This window comes from Melanostigma gelatinosum, assembly GCF_949748355.1.
Source record: "Melanostigma gelatinosum genome assembly, chromosome: 20".
In the NCBI taxonomy this organism is placed as follows: domain Eukaryota; kingdom Metazoa; phylum Chordata; class Actinopteri; order Perciformes; family Zoarcidae; genus Melanostigma; species Melanostigma gelatinosum.
Genome location: NC_136653.1, coordinates 10,608,477 through 10,627,023, shown reverse-complemented (window position 1 = coordinate 10,627,023; position 18,547 = coordinate 10,608,477). Strand labels below are relative to the sequence as shown.

General features: G+C 42.5%; 1 protein-coding gene across 1 annotated transcript; it reads right to left on the bottom strand.

Moving 5' to 3' along the window:
• Positions 1-6,870: 6,870 nt before the first annotated feature.
• mtmr6 (myotubularin related protein 6) lies at positions 6,871-17,755 on the bottom strand. Its single transcript, XM_079291683.1, has 15 exons — positions 17,562-17,755; positions 15,452-15,583; positions 13,676-13,838; positions 13,414-13,571; positions 12,601-12,729; positions 11,325-11,459; positions 11,041-11,173; positions 10,801-10,910; positions 10,360-10,485; positions 10,164-10,213; positions 9,965-10,058; positions 9,771-9,877; positions 8,681-8,815; positions 8,455-8,581; positions 6,871-7,779 (listed from the first exon to the last, which is right to left on the bottom strand). Exons 1-15 carry the CDS (start codon positions 17,583-17,585, stop codon positions 7,417-7,419), a joined length of 1,986 nt encoding a protein of 661 aa, XP_079147809.1. The 5' UTR covers positions 17,586-17,755; the 3' UTR covers positions 6,871-7,416.
• Positions 17,756-18,547: the final 792 nt, after the last annotated feature.

Genomic DNA, 18,547 nt, shown 5'->3' with positions numbered 1-18,547 from the left:
TGTGTGTGTGTGTGTGTTTGTCACCACTTATGCAGCCAACAGCACAATCTTTCTTTTTACATTAGCTGTACTGTAAGCATCTAGCTTGGCAACAAGCAGAGTTTCTCTGGGCATGTAGAACAGTGTAGTGTTCACTAACTGGAGGAAAAAGCAGTGTTTTGCCTTCATGTGTTGCCAAGTTTCTGCTCTTCTTCTTTTCTTGTTGTCTTAAATATACATAATATATACGTGAAGTGTTTTAGATTTTACACTATGTTAAGGAAACAATGATTGAGCAAATGGTCTGCAGCAGATTCACCCAGAGTTCCCTATTTTTTCATACTGAGCGTGTTCCACTGTGGGTGCTCTTTTTACTGCCTATTCTATCCCTCCCAACCCCCCAATGAATCTCCCTGATACCCCGACCCACTTACAAGCCTCCTCTCCCCTCCTTCCTTCCCTCCCCTGCTCCTTTTCTCTCTCCTCCTCCTCCTCCTCCTCCTCCTCAGTTGCTTAGGGCACAGGCTCTCTTCTTCCAGCCCACTGCTATCAAACAATGTCTGCATTCATCCGCCCAAGGCAACACACACACTCACAGACATGCTCACACCCGCACAAACACATTGTGAGGGCTTCCCCAGAGTGGAGTGCTGAAGCATATCTTCCTTGTGCTGGCCCCCAATAAGAAAGATAATCTGTCCGCTCAGCCAACAAGTCAGTCACCCAGCCTGTCTGCCTGCCAGTCAGTCAGTCGCCTAGTGTGCAGGTTTTCAGGTACATCAGATACTCAAGCAGAATGCCCCACAGCCGTGCTAGCAGGTCAGCCGGCTGTTGGATGGACTTGAAACTGACTCTAAGCAGCAGATGGCTGGCCAAGACTGTAGACTGATGAGAGGGCTCAGTTATCACATGATGAGACAAAGGATTTTGCTAAGTTCTACACAAGACTTTTCTGTTTGCTGCTGCCTTTAATTGAACCACATTCAATTCATATATTAATCAATTTCCTGCATTTCTGCATTTTACTACTGCATTTTATTTCTTGCACTGTTTTTTAATGTTTTAATGAATGTTCTTAATTGTTTTTAAATCGCCTTTTCTTTTGCCTTATGTTTTGATGCTTTTAATGGTTTTATGTGAAGCACTTTGAATTACCTTGTTGTTGAAATGTGCTATACAAATAAACTTGCCTTGCCTTGCCTTGCCTAAGTTCTTATGGTGGAAATGCACATCGTCATTCTGCTTAAATCATTCCAACATCAGTAAGGTGTTATATTTGTATATCCAGATACAACAGAGTTCAGAGGACAATACCCATTGACATTAACCCTTACACTTTGAGATACATATTCGGCTTAACGATCAGAAAATGAAGATGCTACTCCTCTATGTCACGGTGGGCCACAAGCTTATTATGGTTAATTCTACACAAACGCCAAAGAAAGAGTGCTTTTGTCACAACCAAATACTAATTTCTTTCTCTAATTACTGTGAGTAAAACTATAGACACATGCACACAAGCAATGGAGTGGTCTCGTGTGACGTCACAGTTTAGCTGTCGGCCATGTTGGAGTACATGTTGGAGTACACACAGCCACTGGCATGCACGGCTGAGTCGCAGAACCTATCGATCATGGTGAACTTTTGTGCTGTCTTTGGTTGTGGCAGCAGAGCTGATAGAGACAAGAAATCATTCTTTGGTTTGCCAGCGGTTATTACACATCAAGGAAATTACACGAAGGAGCTATCCAAGCGACGTCGCCAGAAATGGCTGTCGCGCATCTCTCGGGATATAAAGGAATCGAATTTGGGGTACACTCGAGTATGTGCGGATCACTTTATAAGTGGTCAGTGATTTTATTTGCAAATTCGTTTGTGAACAGTATTTAATAAAGGAAATATAAATTAAACATGGACATGAGAAGGTTACCGAAGCTTCATCGGCCCGTGACAGCAGTCGGTGCCAGAGATGTGTCGAGCGTGTACAACAGGCGAAACACAGAGATGCAGCCTCAGCATTGCTTGATATGAGTTTAACGTCGTATCATGTATATATATATATGTGTATATATATATATATATGTGTGGGGGGGGGGGGATGAAGTTAGGAGTTAGTTGAAAGTGAATTCCTACACACACGCACACAATGACATGCACGTACAATGTAAACAAACACACGTGTCTGTTTGCGCTGAGTAAACATTGAATATTGCTAAATATCGGACCAGATCTGTATATATTTACTCTTCCAATGACGAGATGAGAATTCTCGACGACCGTTGCTTTGACGTCTCGGACCCATCCACTGACAAACTGATTATAAGCGTCGAGCCCTTTGTAGCACTCCAGCTCGTCTTTTGTGTAAGGACTGGGGGTGTTCACGAGATACGTGTAGATGTTGGCGTAGTTTACCGATGGAAGGTAAGTAGGATCGGCACTGAAACCATCTGCACTCATCGTATAGGGATCCAAGTTACCAATAACCTTCAATTTGGCCAGGTAGCGAACCTTTGATGCACTATCCAGTGATTCAAAGTATGGTATTTTCGCCGCACTTCCTTGTTTACTCGCCGCCATGGAGGATCTGTATGTACTCCAACATGGCCGACCGACCTGGTAACTAAGGAGATCGTGACGTCAGTGAGACCACTCCATAGAAGAAGCACACACCCTATACATCCCCCCCCCAGCCCCATCTGTCTAAATAGGGTTCCCATTTCAGCCCCCTGAGTGAAGCTCAGTACTAAGTGGGACAGTTAGAGGACATTTTCTCTCTCTATTTTCCTGTATGTCATTCTTTGCAATTGAAATAAAGGTGCACAGCATAGGCAAAAATGTTCCAGAAATGCAAATGTCTAGCTTCACGAAATGCATTTGTCTTTTTTCTTCACTGCAGCTTTAGTATCAGTGCACTCTGCTCCTCCCTGTCAAGCCTTTAATCTGTGCTGAAGCAAACAAGGCACAGGTGTAGCTGCTTGTCCATCGTTCGTCTGTTACACAGTACAAACACACACCCAGTGTGTACAGATCACACACACACACACATTCTTCATTATTATCACCCGGTGTCCTGTTAATCAGGTTGTGGACACAGAGTCTTCCAGCTCCAGATTAAGCAATAGTGTGTGTGTGTGTGTGTGTGTGTGTGTGTGTGTGTGTGCGTGTGTGTGTGTGTGTGAGTGTGTGTGTGTGTGTGTGTGTGTGGCGGCGCTCATGTTTGTGTGTAAAGTATTAAACCCTGAAGGATTACCCCCCCCCCCCCTGTGCTCTTTTGTTACTTTAGTAATCAACAGGGAGCCGTTCTAACTGTTGTTGAGCCTTCTAAGTGCAGACTCCCCAACACTTTTACATTCCAAAGGCTGTAAACAATGTCTCTATGAGCATGTGGGCCCAAAGAACCCAAACTCAATAAAATACTCACATATTAGATACATAAATTACAATAAAATAAATAATACCAGAATAATTGTCAAGTCCATGTTGATCTTTTCAATTAAATATTTTCGGTGTCAACTTTTTCTGCACATTATTGACCATTTTTGCAGCAGACTGTCATCATAGCATGAAAATCACATGTGTAAGTGATATATTATATGTCACTTACACATTATATGTTGTTGATGGCTCTCTTCCATTTAGGTTTACCAGTTCCAGAGTCCTGGTTTTATATATGCTGGCTCAACACCTTTGCTTTTCCGACTCTAACAAGTCCAAATTTCTGCCATTAAAGAGCTCTATACTTTCTCCATGTGCATACTGCACAATAATCATAGAGCAAAAAACCCAAAGAGATGCATCATGTAGCAGAGAAACACGTTAATGAATTACACAAGTGAGTAGCTGGATAAATGTAGTTGCACTACAAACACATGTCATGTGCATCCTGCATGTGCAACATCTACATACAACGTGTGTATACAGTATGCACATCAATGTGGGCTCTCTGTATATGGACATTTTGCACACTACAGCGTTTATGTTGAGTGTAGGTACAGTAGTCCCTCCTTGTCCTCAGGAGTGTTCTCCCAGCATGGCGTGCAGTACTCTTCTGAGTGATTCAAAGCCCTGGGAGAGCCCCCAGCTCCTCAATATTTAATGTGAGGTAACATGCACAAGCAGGCTACAGGAAGACCTCTCCAACAGAGATAGTATTGATATAGTGTCAGAGGTGCATTAACCTGACTTACGGCTTTGTCAACATTACAAATAGAAAGCATGCATCATTGAAAGCAATAACGCCTTAAAGCAAATAATTATTAGTACTTTGATGTTGCAACTTGAATGAATGAACACACTAATGCAAGCAACTCTAATAAATAAACCTACACTCTAAACAATTTCACCATAAAATAATGGTAACTTACTGGCAGTAGGGACGCCAGTAATTCATGTTTTTTTTATGGTGAAGCTACCGTAATTTACTTTTACGGTATTTTACCATATATTGGATTACGTTACGTGATAGTAGGATAACTGGGTTTGGGTTGGAGTGCTTAACAGCATTCCAACAATAAAGAAACAGGATAACAATAGTTGGAATGCTTAACAGCATTCCAACAATAAAAAGTTTGATCTGGTTTTAATGTTGCTCCTGAGATAATGTTGAGGATGTGGCTCGAGTGAACAGACTGAGATCGAGGCGTTTAGCTCAATTCAAGCAATACCATTTATTTGTAACAGAAGTATTATGTCCAGCAGTTAAACGTGCACAGACCCTAGAAAAGTGAAACTAAAAGGCCCTTGAGCAGAGTGCGCACGCGTGTTATAGGTTCTTCTGATGGAAGCCTATTGGTTAAAGCAAAGTAGGAGGCGGATCTGTTTCTAGCTTTCAGAGAGCCTCGTTGGAGCACTGGGCATCTCCGCCCACACTGGCTCACGTCCGGATCCCGCCTTCTCTGGAAGGTCAGTGTGTCTGCATATTGTTAACACTTAAGGTGCCGGAAAGGGTGCAGTTCTAAGCTATTTCGAAGTCTCTGTGTGAATAGATAAAGAGAACTCTACTCCTTGTTCTAAGATGGCGTTTCCGCCCTAATCTGGTGGTTTAAGCAAGTGTTTCTTACAGGGCCACTGTATCTGTTTCTATCGTGCGAACAGGCGACGGAATGCCCTGCTCGGAGTTTTTGACCTACTTACAGCGACCTCACAACTCCGCAATATAAGCTTACAAGTATAGCGCATATTATTTAACATTGAATGAATATATTTTATTTACAATAACACACAGGTAACGTTACTGTTAGCGTTACCTCAACTGTTCATCGTCTTGAACACACCTCTCCATTTTGATAATCGTCCTGTTTGCGGTTCTACAGTCGGTTCAATAAGAGCACAAGTAAACACAAGTTAGGTTACTAACGTTACACTGTAATTGGTGATTAACTTTATTTATGTTAACTTGCTGTTATCTGACTGACTAACTTTTCTAAGGTTAATTGAGCTTGAGCTATCTAACATTAGAGAGCTAGCTATCAACCTGATGTAACGAAACAGACCAAGTAAAACATTATCTAAGATGTTAACAGTTCAATAATCATGAAGACAAAACAATACTGGAGACTTTGAATTTCGGCTTATAAGCGTAACTTCACCTCGGCTCCTCGGCTGTCCTCAGAAGGACTGAAGCTGTGCTCCAAAGTCACGTTCACGAGCGGTCACGTCTTGAAACTCAAAAATGACTTTTAGGCAATGAACAGTTTGACGAATAAAAAATATTCTATCGTCATTACAGACACATTAACCTACAATCGATAGTACGATGGGATTGTGATTCACTGAACTTGTATAGAGAAGCATATTTCCACCACAATACTATATTATGCTGATAAATTACAGTAGTCTGCTGTTGTGGTTAATTGACAGCATTGACTGTTAATTTACATGTGAGGGATGAACATTTAATTGTATGTTAGTTATTATAAAAATTTGAAGTTAGAGAAACCTTTGCGAGAACAAGAAAGTTAAAATATGAATGAAAAGTGAATTTAAGGTGGCTAAAAACCCTATTCTTCATTCTTCTAAATGTGTGTTTACTCTGAGTCACTTATTGTGTCCTTTTTCCTCAGATTGTAAAGAGAAAGGAGCTTTTGAGAAAGCTGACACATCACACTGCCAGTCCATCTTTATTGCAAGTTGTTGTAGCTGCTCATAGACATTGGTTCGTCTGAGGCCAGTGGCCACTTTGTCTGATTGCTGTGTGAATGTGTGTGTGCAAGCACAGAACTCTATTTATTCCTTATACAGTATGCGAGGACGATAAAGAGAGTGGCGTTTCAGAAGGAACTAGTTCACTGCAAGTGCTGCCAGCACAAATTCCATAAAGCATGTAGAAGCACATAAGGTGGAGCCTCTGTTGTTGTGAAGTTAGCTTTGTTCCCTTCAGTGCCATGCACGACACAAATCAAATTAATGTAGATTATTGTGAATTTGCAGACACACACACAAACACACAGTCTTTCTGCAGCAATCTGATAGAGGAAGATGTTTGCCTGTACAGGAAATTCAATCCAATAAAGATCAAATCCTTCCTGAGCTCTGATATGAAGCAAAGTCACAACCTCGGTCTGGAATGAATTTATTATGGTCTTTAATAAAAGCGGAGCTAACACACACACACTCTGGCTTGAATATAAATATGAAATTCAGACCTAAATTAATAATCCACGTCCCGAGGGCAGTTAATCCAACCTCGTTAAAATAAGGGTGTAAAATAGGATGAAATGATCAATGAGGATGACAGCAGAACCTCTTCAGGGTCTGATCGTCACAGTTAATTTGTCCATTGTGACAGTAATAGTTAAATGACCAGTGACCACTTATATAAAAACTGCGTTTCGTCAGAAGTGAGGCCAAATTTTGGCTCAGCATAGTTTCCAGTGCTAGATTATCTTTACTGATGTAGAATTTGATGTTTTATTTTTTTCAATCAGTCACATTGAAGCAAAATCAGCTCAGGTCACAAACAACATTCAGATTAGGCTGGTTTCAAGCCTTTGGACCAGATGAAAAATTACTGGTGCCAAAAAAAGTGATTTTCTGTGGGTTTTCATGTGGATAAATACGAGTATTTGTTGAGAATATCGAGGTCATATGTTTAGGATTATATAAAAAGATGAACAAACTAGAAGAGTCACTATTTTTTGGATGAATTTATTCTCTTTTTCTATTCATTAGTTCTCTATAGTGCTTTTCAACATTCATAAAAAAAAACAAGCTTTTTTTTTTTTTTTTTTCTGTAGGTACAGTATATGACATAATAATGACGCTTTCCATTGAGATTTAGACTATACACACATACAACTTCATTCATTCTGCCCATTCAGGACCATTGCACAATCAGCAGGTTATCGCATACAGAACCACGGCTCCCCCTTGCCACGCACACACACTTACAGCAAGCCGCGCCTTTCCCTCAGCATCCCACAATCCCCCTGTTTGGTCTCAGCAGGTCATGCGTGCCACTCCAAACTCCAGACTGACAACCGCCGGCTCCTCTTTTGCCGACTCGCTGTTGTATGTCCCTTCCAGCTCGCCGTAGCTCTGCTTCCTGCTCTCGGTGCCGCTGCTGCCCTCCACTGTCCGCTCCGTGTCGGTGCTCTCTGTGGCCTCCTCGCCCACCTCCTCCTCCTCCGCCTCCTGCTCGTCCTCCTCCTCCTGTCGCTGCACCTCTTTGTGGTTTATGGGCGCCCCGAGAATGAGGGAATTGGGACACGGCGGGATGCTGTTGGAGTTGGAGCGCTGATCTCTGGTGAGCGGAGGAGGGTCAGAGGTCACAATGGGGGTGACACCGAGCTGGTGGAGCCGCTGGAGAGACGACAAAGAGAAGGAGGTTTTCATTCAGAAATGCAACATGTAAACGCAGTCATTTACTCTTCACCTTTTGACCGTCATGCTCTAACTAACATTATCAGTTTGAATATGAAACGTGTTTCAAGATTGATATTTATTTTCTGATTTGGTAGATTTTATGTGCATCCACTAAAAATGTTTTTGGAAAGGAAAAGGATTTTCAGTAACTTATTTCATCTCATCTCAAGAGAACATTGATCATAACGAGATAATTACCCCGTTATCCCAAAGTTATGGTGGTCCACCATTTGTTTCCCCATTGTCACAAGAAAAACTATTTTGTTAACCACACAAGTAAAAAAACAAAGCAAACATAATTGAAACTGTGGCTTCTGATGAAATGGGATTTAATTTATAAAAATAAAAAGACAACAGCATATATCCACACAGAATGAAACAAAATACACCGGCAACAAAGTGTTTCTTCAGTGCCCCAACGGTCTCATTATTATATTTTGACTCATTTGGCATCATTGATCTTGTTGTTGTTTTAGTTTTTTGTGAAAGCTTTTGTCTAACTCGTCTTTAAGGATCCCCCATGGACACGAGACGGTGCATCTTAAGGAATTATTCCCAATTAAGAATTTCCAAATAGTCTCCTCATAGATAATGCCGTGTGTATGAACTCACATTTTCCAGTGCTTGCAATGTGCTCTCTGCCTTGCGGCTGTTCTCCCTCAGAGTTAGAACGGTTTTGAGGATAGACTGCCGAGGGTGCATAGACCGATCGAACTGGTGGTACATGTTCCTCCAGAACCTTGGAAACAAAAAAACATCCGTAAGATGCCAGGGCCAATTGAAGTATGGCATTTGAAATATGTAACAATAGCAGGGTGGGGGGGGGGGCTGCACTGACTTGAAATGGTAGGGCAGAGTGGAAGGCTCCAGCACGGGGTGTGTTTCAGAGTACGCAGTGCTGTAGAACGGATTCAGGTAGTTCTGTTTTTCACTCATTAGAAATGCCCACAGTGAGTGGGTCCGCTCTCTCAGCCTGAAACACAAAACAGCAGTTAGACAGACACATAACACATTTAAAGACAAAGAAGGTTTTCAAATTGATTGATCTACTCTCTCTTAGTAAGTAAAAACGTACTTTTAGCCACTATAAAGCTGGTGTTTGATCACATACATCTGGACTCCCATTCATTGTTTCGACCCAAGCTTTCCCATTCATTATCATCCAACTCTCTCAACAATGCCCAACACTCATTTGAAACCATTGCTCTCAGCCACAGTTGAAACACAAATCTAAAAAGGGTCACTTTTCAACCTGGACCATATTTCCCCCATGATTCTGTGTCGAAGTGACTGATGCGGATACAAGGATTTTTGAAACTGGTCGAGTAATGAGGGAGAACGCTGCAGACGGCAGCCGCTAAACGGGCAGTAATGTTATCCTATTGGACATAACTGAGAGCAACCAGTTCAATGTGGCTTGATGGTGTGTGTCTGTTGCATGTGTGGTGGTGTATTTGTCAGAACTACGTGATTTACAATCCTCAATTGTGTTTGGTTTAGCCTGATACAGCACATGGACGTTTCCCACACAGGATGGGTGGGGCCCTTCTGGCTGTTCTAAAGGCGAGGCTCAAAACTAAAAGGTGACCTTTGCTTTTCAGGGCCCCTCAGCTTTGGAACGACCTGCCTGAGGAGATAAGGCTAGAAGAATCATCTTCATGATTCATCTCTTTTAAATCACTTCCTAAAACCCATTTTTACAGACTGGCTTTGATGTGATGTCGTCTTTCTGCTGCTTTATTGAATTATTCTTAGTTAATTATATTTTCTTTGCTATATGAATAAAGTTATGATAATTCTGAAGGTTTGAACACAGAAAATTATTTGGAAATCAATGTCGAATTTAGTGAGCACAGAATCGTTATCCTTGATGTCGTTATCTGTGCAATAGAAGCAAGGCTGCACAGAATAAATAACCTTGGACTCACCGCAAGTCCTCTCTCTGTCTCTGACTGTTGCCAAGGAAGTTCCCATATTGACAGGAGTGGACGTGCTCATGAATCTGCAGCAGGAACCACTCGCTGAACTCAAATGCCTACAGAGGGGGGTTATCATTCAATAAATACAATAAGCACACTGCATATACGACGCATAAGTCTGCGTAAATACAGCTCCCACACACCTGTGGGAACTGCTCTGTCAGCTGCCAGACACACTCCAGGAACTGAGTGAAGATGGGTGACACCTCTTTTGAATCCCCGTCCAACTGGTCACACCTAAGGTAAATAATTCAAACAGTAATGGTCACATGATAACCATGAAAGAACTAAGTAGTATAAATAGTACATACGCTGGCTTATTTGATCCTGTTGAAGCCTCACCTGTCGGCATACTTGTGGCCAAAGGATATCCAGTCTTTCTCTATCAGTACCTAGACGACAAGTGTGAGGATAGAGCACAAGAGAGACACTAATTACCAAAAGAGTCAGCTCATATTATTTCACTTGTGCCAAACTGTGTGTGTGTGTGTGTGTGTGTGTGTGTGTGTGTGTGTGTGTGTGTGTGTGGGGTCGGTACCATGAAGCCCTTGACCGTGCGGTAGTAAGGGTCCATGAGCAGCGCCCCCAGTGAGCAGACCTGGGATGTTCTGTCCCATCCGTCTGAACAATGAACCAACACACTGGCTCCTTCCACTGTCACCGCCTGGGGTCAAAGTTGAAGACAGACAGCAGAGGATTATGGCATGTAAAAAAAAAAAGATAGTAAGCAGTCCTTGACGAACTAGTGTAGTAGGGCCAGTAATGAGCAGTGAGGTTTTGGTGGACAGACAAGTTTGAAAGAAGACAAAGATGATATATAATAATTGCTTTTATTGAGTGGTTTAAACCTTCGATAAATGCAGAATATTACGTTCAGATAAACACTTGCATACCTTCAATAACAACAATGTTAATGTGCAAAGAAATTCATATCTAGAGAGTCTAAAATCAAGGAGCCAGGAAGGGGGAAATGTTCTACCTTGCTGAGAAAGATAGCTGCATCTATGACAGCCTTGATGTGCCGCAGCCAGCCGCAACTCTCCAGGCCAACCAGGTGGTCGCTCATGGAAAGAGACCGAGTCCCAATCACTGAGAAATACACACAGTCACTTCAGAAACAAAAACATTCACAGACGACTTTGTTGCCATTACAGTGCCCCTTTATCATCTACCAAAAATGCAAATGACATTTGTGTTTGTGCAGCAGCGTGTGTTAAACCTTCGAGCAATTTCTGCAGGCTGGTCCTCATTACGTGGATGTTTTCAATGCCAATGAACTGGAAGCGGATGTTGGAGTAGTTATCCTCGTTCTCGTAGCCTTTACCCACTGCTCGATTAGCGAGCGCATTCAACTGCGGGACAGAGAGAATGCACATATGAAACTAAATCATCTGCAACTCTGTTTTTCAAAACGTTTATGGAGCATTGAACCCAGTTCTACACACACACACACACACAGCACATTTAAAGCATTTCAGAAGAAGGTTTCGGTTCGGCGGCTACCTTCGGCCTGGTATCCATGACGTAGACGAATCGGCTGTTGTGATTGGCCTTGCTGATGGCCTGCAGCATGCTCTCATCCTCTAAGCACCGCGCGCTGAACCCAGAGAGAGGCTGACTGCATCGACACACTGCCGCCTGTCAGGGTGGAAAGAGTACGCTGATCAGAACAAAAATGAAAAGTACTGCTGCTAAATGATCAACTAAAACTGGAGCTTAGTAGCTGAAAATATGTTGATGTAGTGTCTGTGTGTGTAAATAAACTTGGCTTGCATTTGACATGACGCTCAGTACTACCTCCCCATGAAACTCACCTACAATTTAACAACTACACCGCCCATGAGTCTGGCAAAGCCAAAACAAAAACTAAATATTGATTAAATATTTATCAAACTGAAAAAAAATAAAAAAATAAAAAAATAAAAATAAATAAAAAGTTCAAATTTACTTTCTTAGTTTGGATTATGGACAGAAAACAGCAGCATTGTCTTTCAGCTTTGTAATCCTAAATAGATCAATGATAATGACGAAGCTGTTTTTGTTCACACTATGAAACCCCCAGATCAAGTCACAGTGCCGTTGATTGATTACAGAGTGTTTACAGTTTGTTTGCCAAATCAGGTGTGTCCGCGTTAGAAAGAAAGGAAAGAATGCGGGTAGTAGGTCTGCTCTCTGCTCAGACTTGTTTGACTAGAATGCCTAGGTCTGTGCACCCACCGTGCTAGAACACATGCTTTATTGACGTTCTGTTTAGCAGGGCCCACAGACATGTTCATCTGACATTATTGAACAAGATTCTATCAACCGGATTTCATGGACTCAAGTCAGTAACTGCTAATAATTATGGTGATCCTCAGACTTTCCGTCTAAAAAGGTAAAAACTTCCATCTGTACATGAAATATAAAAAGCAGATTTCCATGTCATGTGCTGCCATTTTTACGTAATCACGGCAACAAAGTTTGTCTAGCACATTCATACAAGTGAGGTAATACAGCCTTTCATTTACATGAATCCTATGGCCGTTCCTCTAGCACCACACTGTGGCAAAGCTTTACATATTTCTACTCCATTAGCAGTGAGACATTTAGGAAATCCTCAGTATGAACAGTAAGATAATGGTAAGCACACAGCAGCACTGATGGAAGAAGACCGGTACTTTCTTTTGAAAACCAATACTCTATCACACCTGCAGTCTATGGCCATTTTTATTTTCACATTCGCTCCACAAACCAAATAAAAGAAAATGTATCAAACTGTAAAATGGTGCTCATACAGTACCTTCTTTTCTTGGTAGAAGTATGTGAGTACAGGAAAGCGTCCTTTGCTTCTGAACTTGGAACTCCCCACAATGATGGGCTTACTGGCGGTGATGGGAACATACAGGTCCCGTGGATATGTCTCACACACCTGGAAAACCAACACATGCACACATCACATACTGCCAGACGTCTCCTGATTTGTGAGCATCAGAATTTGTATTGCTCTGAACCGTGAAACATGGTAACTAAAATCATCAGTCGATCGTTTTAGTCGTAGAAAACTAATTATTGTACTCTAAAAACTAATCTGTGCGTAAACACGTCGTGTTAAATGTTGACAGTAATGGGACACATGCGCCCTCTGCTGGACATGTATGCATAATGTTTTCATAATGTGTTGTACTGTCTAAACAAAACACAATAAAGTATTACCAAGTGCCAATTTTCTTTATTGATTTGTTTCTCTCTGTAATCATGTGACGTCATCAAACTGTCCGATCCGCTGTCTTTGTTGCAGGTCGTGTTTATGGCACACAGAGCCGTGCCAAGGTTCAACAACAGACTTTAACTGGCCAGAGTGCATGCTGACTATCATTTGGGAGCTCTTTTTTTTTGTTTTTCATCAATTTCTGTGCTTAAGCACATTTTACGTACAAGTCTTAACAAGACACACCATGAAACTGTAGAGACTATGTGCGTGCAGGCAACAAAAAAAGCACCAGGAATTGCCTAAATATTCTCCCCTTGAGGATTTGTCTCCAACGGTGTATTTTAATTTGGCGCTTCAGATGAAGAACACTTTACGGTTGACAAGACACAGCTTACTATCTACCTTGTAGTCTCTGTTGACGTTCGTGAGCTGCCATTGGTCGCAGGGCACGCCCATCCTCTCAAACTCCGCCCCGAGGTCGATGATTTGCCACCCTTCCTCTCTCTGTTGGTCGTTCTGTTTGGGGTTGTAGGAGAACGCGTAGAGCTCCTCGTAGGATACTGCACGAAGGAGAAAGGGAACCAGAGAAGGAGCCTTAACGAAACACTGACGGAGAAAAAAAAAAAAAAGCACAGATCTTCCACAGACTAGCTGAAAAACCCACCAGGCCGAAGGAGACGCAGCAGCGAGCTGTAAATGTCGTGGCAATCTCTCTCCCTCTGCACCACGAAATGAACCAGCCTGAAGTTCCGACACTGGATGACCAGAGGACAGCCTGTGGCGGTCAGGGAGAGCTTCTCCACAGACGCTATATGGTGGTGCAAAATCTGCGGGGGGGGAAGCAAAGGGGCAAAAGAGGGGGACAGTTCATGATCTTCAGTGAATTGCTTTAAATGTTTAGTATGCAAGGTGCTGTTTTGCCTGTACTGTGTAGTGTAACATGCGTACCCACAAGTAACCTCAAACAAGATGACTTACAAAGCAAAGCCAGAGTATGAACGTTTAACTATTTGATATACTCTACATCCTGGCACTTGTTCACCTGCTGCACACCTACATCTGTCATTAGGCCGAATGAAGAGCATCTGACACCCATGTTCAAATCATTGTAAAAAAGAGCTTTTGTTAAATGGGCCTTCATGCCTGCTGTAGCATTTGAAGCTCCTAATAAAGATCCCGAACGTAAATAAGAATGAGGAATAAACATGGTTTGCAACGTTGAAAGATGCGCGAGGATTTCAGGAACAGGCACTTTGAACAGAGGAACGTTGCAAAAAGCGTGCAGTTTGCTGCACATTAACCACATAATCATGAATGATTTGAGTGCCATGACGTGCATCACCATGTTCTATGAGGGGGCGTTGGCATCAGCATTGGTAACGACCAGTGAAACACACGCACCGTTTAATATTGTATAAAGGACAATGACATTCCAGCTCTGTCTCTCTCGCTGACCAACAGACTCATTCTGAATTGCCTCCACGACTACAGACACATACAGTACGCTGGCACATGTTTACAGGCAACCTACACGCAACCATAGCACCAAAGAAACACAGTGTACAGTAGGAGACGACGCGCCACAAGATACCACCGACAGAGGGGAAAAGAAAACGTTCCTTTTTCTCAGCATACAAAGCAGGAAGGATGGTGAGGAGGAGGTCGTGGCCCAGGATCTGCTTCACAAAGCATTTTAAAACCATCACAAGCTTTTCAGAATGAACACCAGAAAGTCCAGCTGACAGTACTAGCTTCACTCCATCATACAACAGGATACAAAGAAGTTTGACATTTCTTCCGTTGCCATTGTAACAGTAAAAAAAGGTGACCACCAACCAATCAGGATGGCCTACCGACTGTTGTACCCAGAAAGCAATAACCCAGTTCTCACGGTGCGGTAACAGTAATATTTCTCTATCAGACGGAGGAAGAAAACCGGATACCTTGCTACTTTATAATGAGGTGTTTCAACCTCTACCCAACTTCCTCTTACCACACACACAAGCTTGCAAATGATCTCCTTTTGCCCAACACACACACCACCACCACCGCACACACACAATCCACCGGGTTGCAGACTTCTTTGTGGCGGTCACGTGCATGTCTCTTTAAAACTGGCTGCACATTCAGAGCCAAAGATTTGTGACGGCAGCAGCAGCGATGATTTGGCAAGAAGCTCCTGGCAACATTACGCCGCATAAGTCCTTCCAGTGTGCGAGTGCAAGCTTTGTACAGTACAGACTAAATGTTAATAAATAGGCTAAAAGCTAAAAGTGGGGCGCATGGAGTAGTAGCCATGAGACACTGTTTCCACTGTAGACATCCTCCCAGTCTCCCGATGACCCTGCACTAGTGGGGCATACAACACTCCGCATTGGTTGGCCTTACTGTAATAACCAAAAGGCGCATTGTGTCAGCAGCCTCCACCGAAACCACTCACCCAGATCTCCTGAGCGGCAGACGTGGAGTTGTTTGAGCTGCTCTCCACAAAGATGAGATGTGTTGCTGTGAGGTACAGCGCGCCATTGGTGAATTTGTTGCTGAAGCGATCCAACAGTCGCACCTGCTCCACCTGCAAAAGACACACACACACACACAAACCAGTAATAACAACATCAATGAGCAGTTCATGGTTCTTAAACATCTTCAGCTGGGTGGGTATCCTGAAAAGAAGGAAGGTAGTGTCTTGCTAACAGAAAATGGCTGTAAGTGGCGCTTGGCACCGGCTCCAGCTGGCACACTACCTAATCCTGACCACCTGGGCCCAACTTTCAACTGCCAGTCCCATTATAGAGTCACAAATGATTTCTGGACCGTGGAAGAAAGTCTAATTATGGTTTTGACTGAACATTGTGACGAATGTGATGTCAATGTGCACGAACCATCTGGGTCCTAATTTTCTGTTTGACCAATTGCTGGCACCTCAACACTCAAACGCAACTGTTGTATTTATCCATTTTCTCCTTTCCCAGTTATTGAAAAAGTATCCTCAAATGCTGCAGGTGTGTAGCCTTGCAGTCAGCCCAACTCATCCACGCACATAAACAAGCAACATGTACTCAAGTCACACTTTTTCACTGGCAGTGACGATAAAAAAGAAGAAAAAAAAAAAAGAAGTAAGCCGATTGTTACTATAGAGACCTTTACCCTGTGCCTAAAAGGCTAGTTTGACAGTTAGCAGCGACTGCAGCAAACAGTCCAAATCCATGATTCAGCACATTAGCAGTTATCTGGTTGACTCAGACATCCTCTCCTTTGTTTCTGCTTTCCGGTCAGTCTCAGATATGATGAAATATTTGAGCCTATCTCTGTCTCCCAGCATCCAACGCGACTCAGCTTTTGCATAGGCAAGCTACTCAGCACATAGAAGTCAGGAGTGTGTGCGCGTGTGTGTGTGTGAGTGAAAAAAGTGAGTTAGTCACTTAAGAGAGTTGTTAATGTTTAATATATGTTGTCAACTAATCATGCAATCTCAGCTATGCTTCAGTACTTTGAATCTTAACCAAATAGCTTGAAAATTGCATGCTTTTTTTCTCAAGTGACAACATATGTTTGCTTTCCTCCGCTGTCTTATTCAAGCAAACAACCAAGAAGATTTGAGACAATAGGGCCACACCCAGTCTGCTTGCAATCATAGCCACCTGATCCCAGCACATGACTAATAAGATCCCTCAGTCTGTAAGACATGATGTGCGACTATCCTGGAGCCTCCAAAATCAGGTGAAACAGCTCCCTTTGAACATGCACACCCTTCACATGATTACACCTGTATGTGTGTGTGAATATGTTAGGCGTGGGCCTAAAGCGTGTGCAAAACTGGGAGCTATAGCAGCTTATGTTTGTTCTGTTTTACATGTGTGTGTGTGTGTGTGAGTGAGAGACATAAAGGGGCTTCCACTTGCATGTCGTTGTGCGACCCTGTCTTGCAGATTAACAACAAATGGACCTCGAACAATCAATCACTGTCTTAAGTATCCACCCCACAGACATCAGCAGCCACTTTGTATCGTTTATAGTGATGCTCTGCAAGGCCTGTCTGGTCTTCAGTAAGGGGGTTCCACAGTTTGGCAAAGCCCAAATCCTTGGTAGTTTTGTTAAAGTATGTTTAGGATAACTGTCCAGATCATAAAAAGTGAAACTATATTTACAGACACTATCAGACATACAGGTATGTAGGCTGTTGTGTATCTGATGGGTCCATCAATATGCAGTCATGCTTGAAGTTTGGTTTCTCCTCGTGGTGTTTTTTCACATTGCTTGGCAGTGTAACTTTAACTCAATCAATAAAATGGCTTGCAAGTAGTAGCTATTTGCAGTACAGGAAAAAAAAAAAACACAGCTCATTGATGCTCGTCACGTCTGACACTGCTATCTGCTGGCGACACTGACTGCTCCTCATCGTGCTGTCAGATCCACACACATTCAACGCGAGCATTAACTTTGATATCTAACGTTAGTGCAAGTAATCACACGAGAGAAAGCCCAACTAAGACGGGCCGAGCAGCTGACTGTTTCCTATCCATTTGTGATTAGCTGGAACTGTTAGCTACCTTTGGCGTTCGGATGTGCTCCATTTCACCGAGTCGGAACAGCAGTCAGCGACCGCAGAGCTTCACACGACGACGTACGGCGATGAAGTTATCATTGATAACGCGTTGGCTCAATTTGCTGCACAAATTTCCGGCACTTTTGTCGGAGGCATACGATGTGTGTTTATTGTCAATTATTTCTACTCCTCCATCCGCGTAAAGGTCCTGGCAATAACGTCAGCACTTCACGTTGCGTACTTTTCAAAGTAAAAGCACGACTTCGTGTTGGTTTAACAACGTGGATCACGAATGTATCCCACTCTGTAAGATGTGTCTGTTTAAGTTTGTTTTGCCACAAGCACAACTTTGATAAGCCATTTGTTAATAACAAATGGCAGGGTAGAAAAAACAACAGTTGTCATGAAGGAATGCAGTTGGCAAGTATTACACAACATCACACAAACGTGTTTGCAATTAGTACAAGGGATGGTGCAAACAGAAAAAACTAATAAATGGTATGACAAATTTGCTGAGTGTATTTCACGATATTATATAAGCAGTATAACTATAGCTAAGATAGTTTATATCCGGTGTAAAACACAACTGAGTGAGTTAGAAAAGACTAACATTAAAACCAATAGAACAAAGAACAGAAATCGTTCTCAAATAAAATGGACCGTGTTTATAATACAGAAAATGACAAGTGAAATACTACAAAAAATATATATGGCGTGTCAGAGGGAAACAGTATTGTGCAGATTGGGTTTGAGCATTATTTTACAAATGCATGGGTGTTACCTGACCTGTCTAGCCTACTCGTTTAACAGGTCTCAAAAGGCGTGTTTTATTTTGAAAGCAAGGTCGGGTTTTTGTAAAGGGGTTGGACGTTGGTACCTTGCGCATGTGTGAGGCATCACGCGACACAAAAACAGCGATTGGGACGATGGGGAATGTAGTTAAAAAAAACCTTTACCCAAAATGCAATAGCTTTTGGGAAATACCAGGCG

Coding starts and splice junctions, on each gene's coding strand:
- mtmr6 (XM_079291683.1), bottom strand. CDS start 17,585: ATGGAGCACATCCGAACGCCAAAG. Junction 9,878..9,964: donor TGACAGAGCAGTTCCCACAG/GTGTGTGGGAGC, acceptor CCCCCTCTGTAG/GCATTTGAGTTCAGCGAGTG. Junction 8,582..8,680: donor ACTCTGCCCTACCATTTCAA/GTCAGTGCAGCC, acceptor TTTGTTTCCAAG/GTTCTGGAGGAACATGTACC.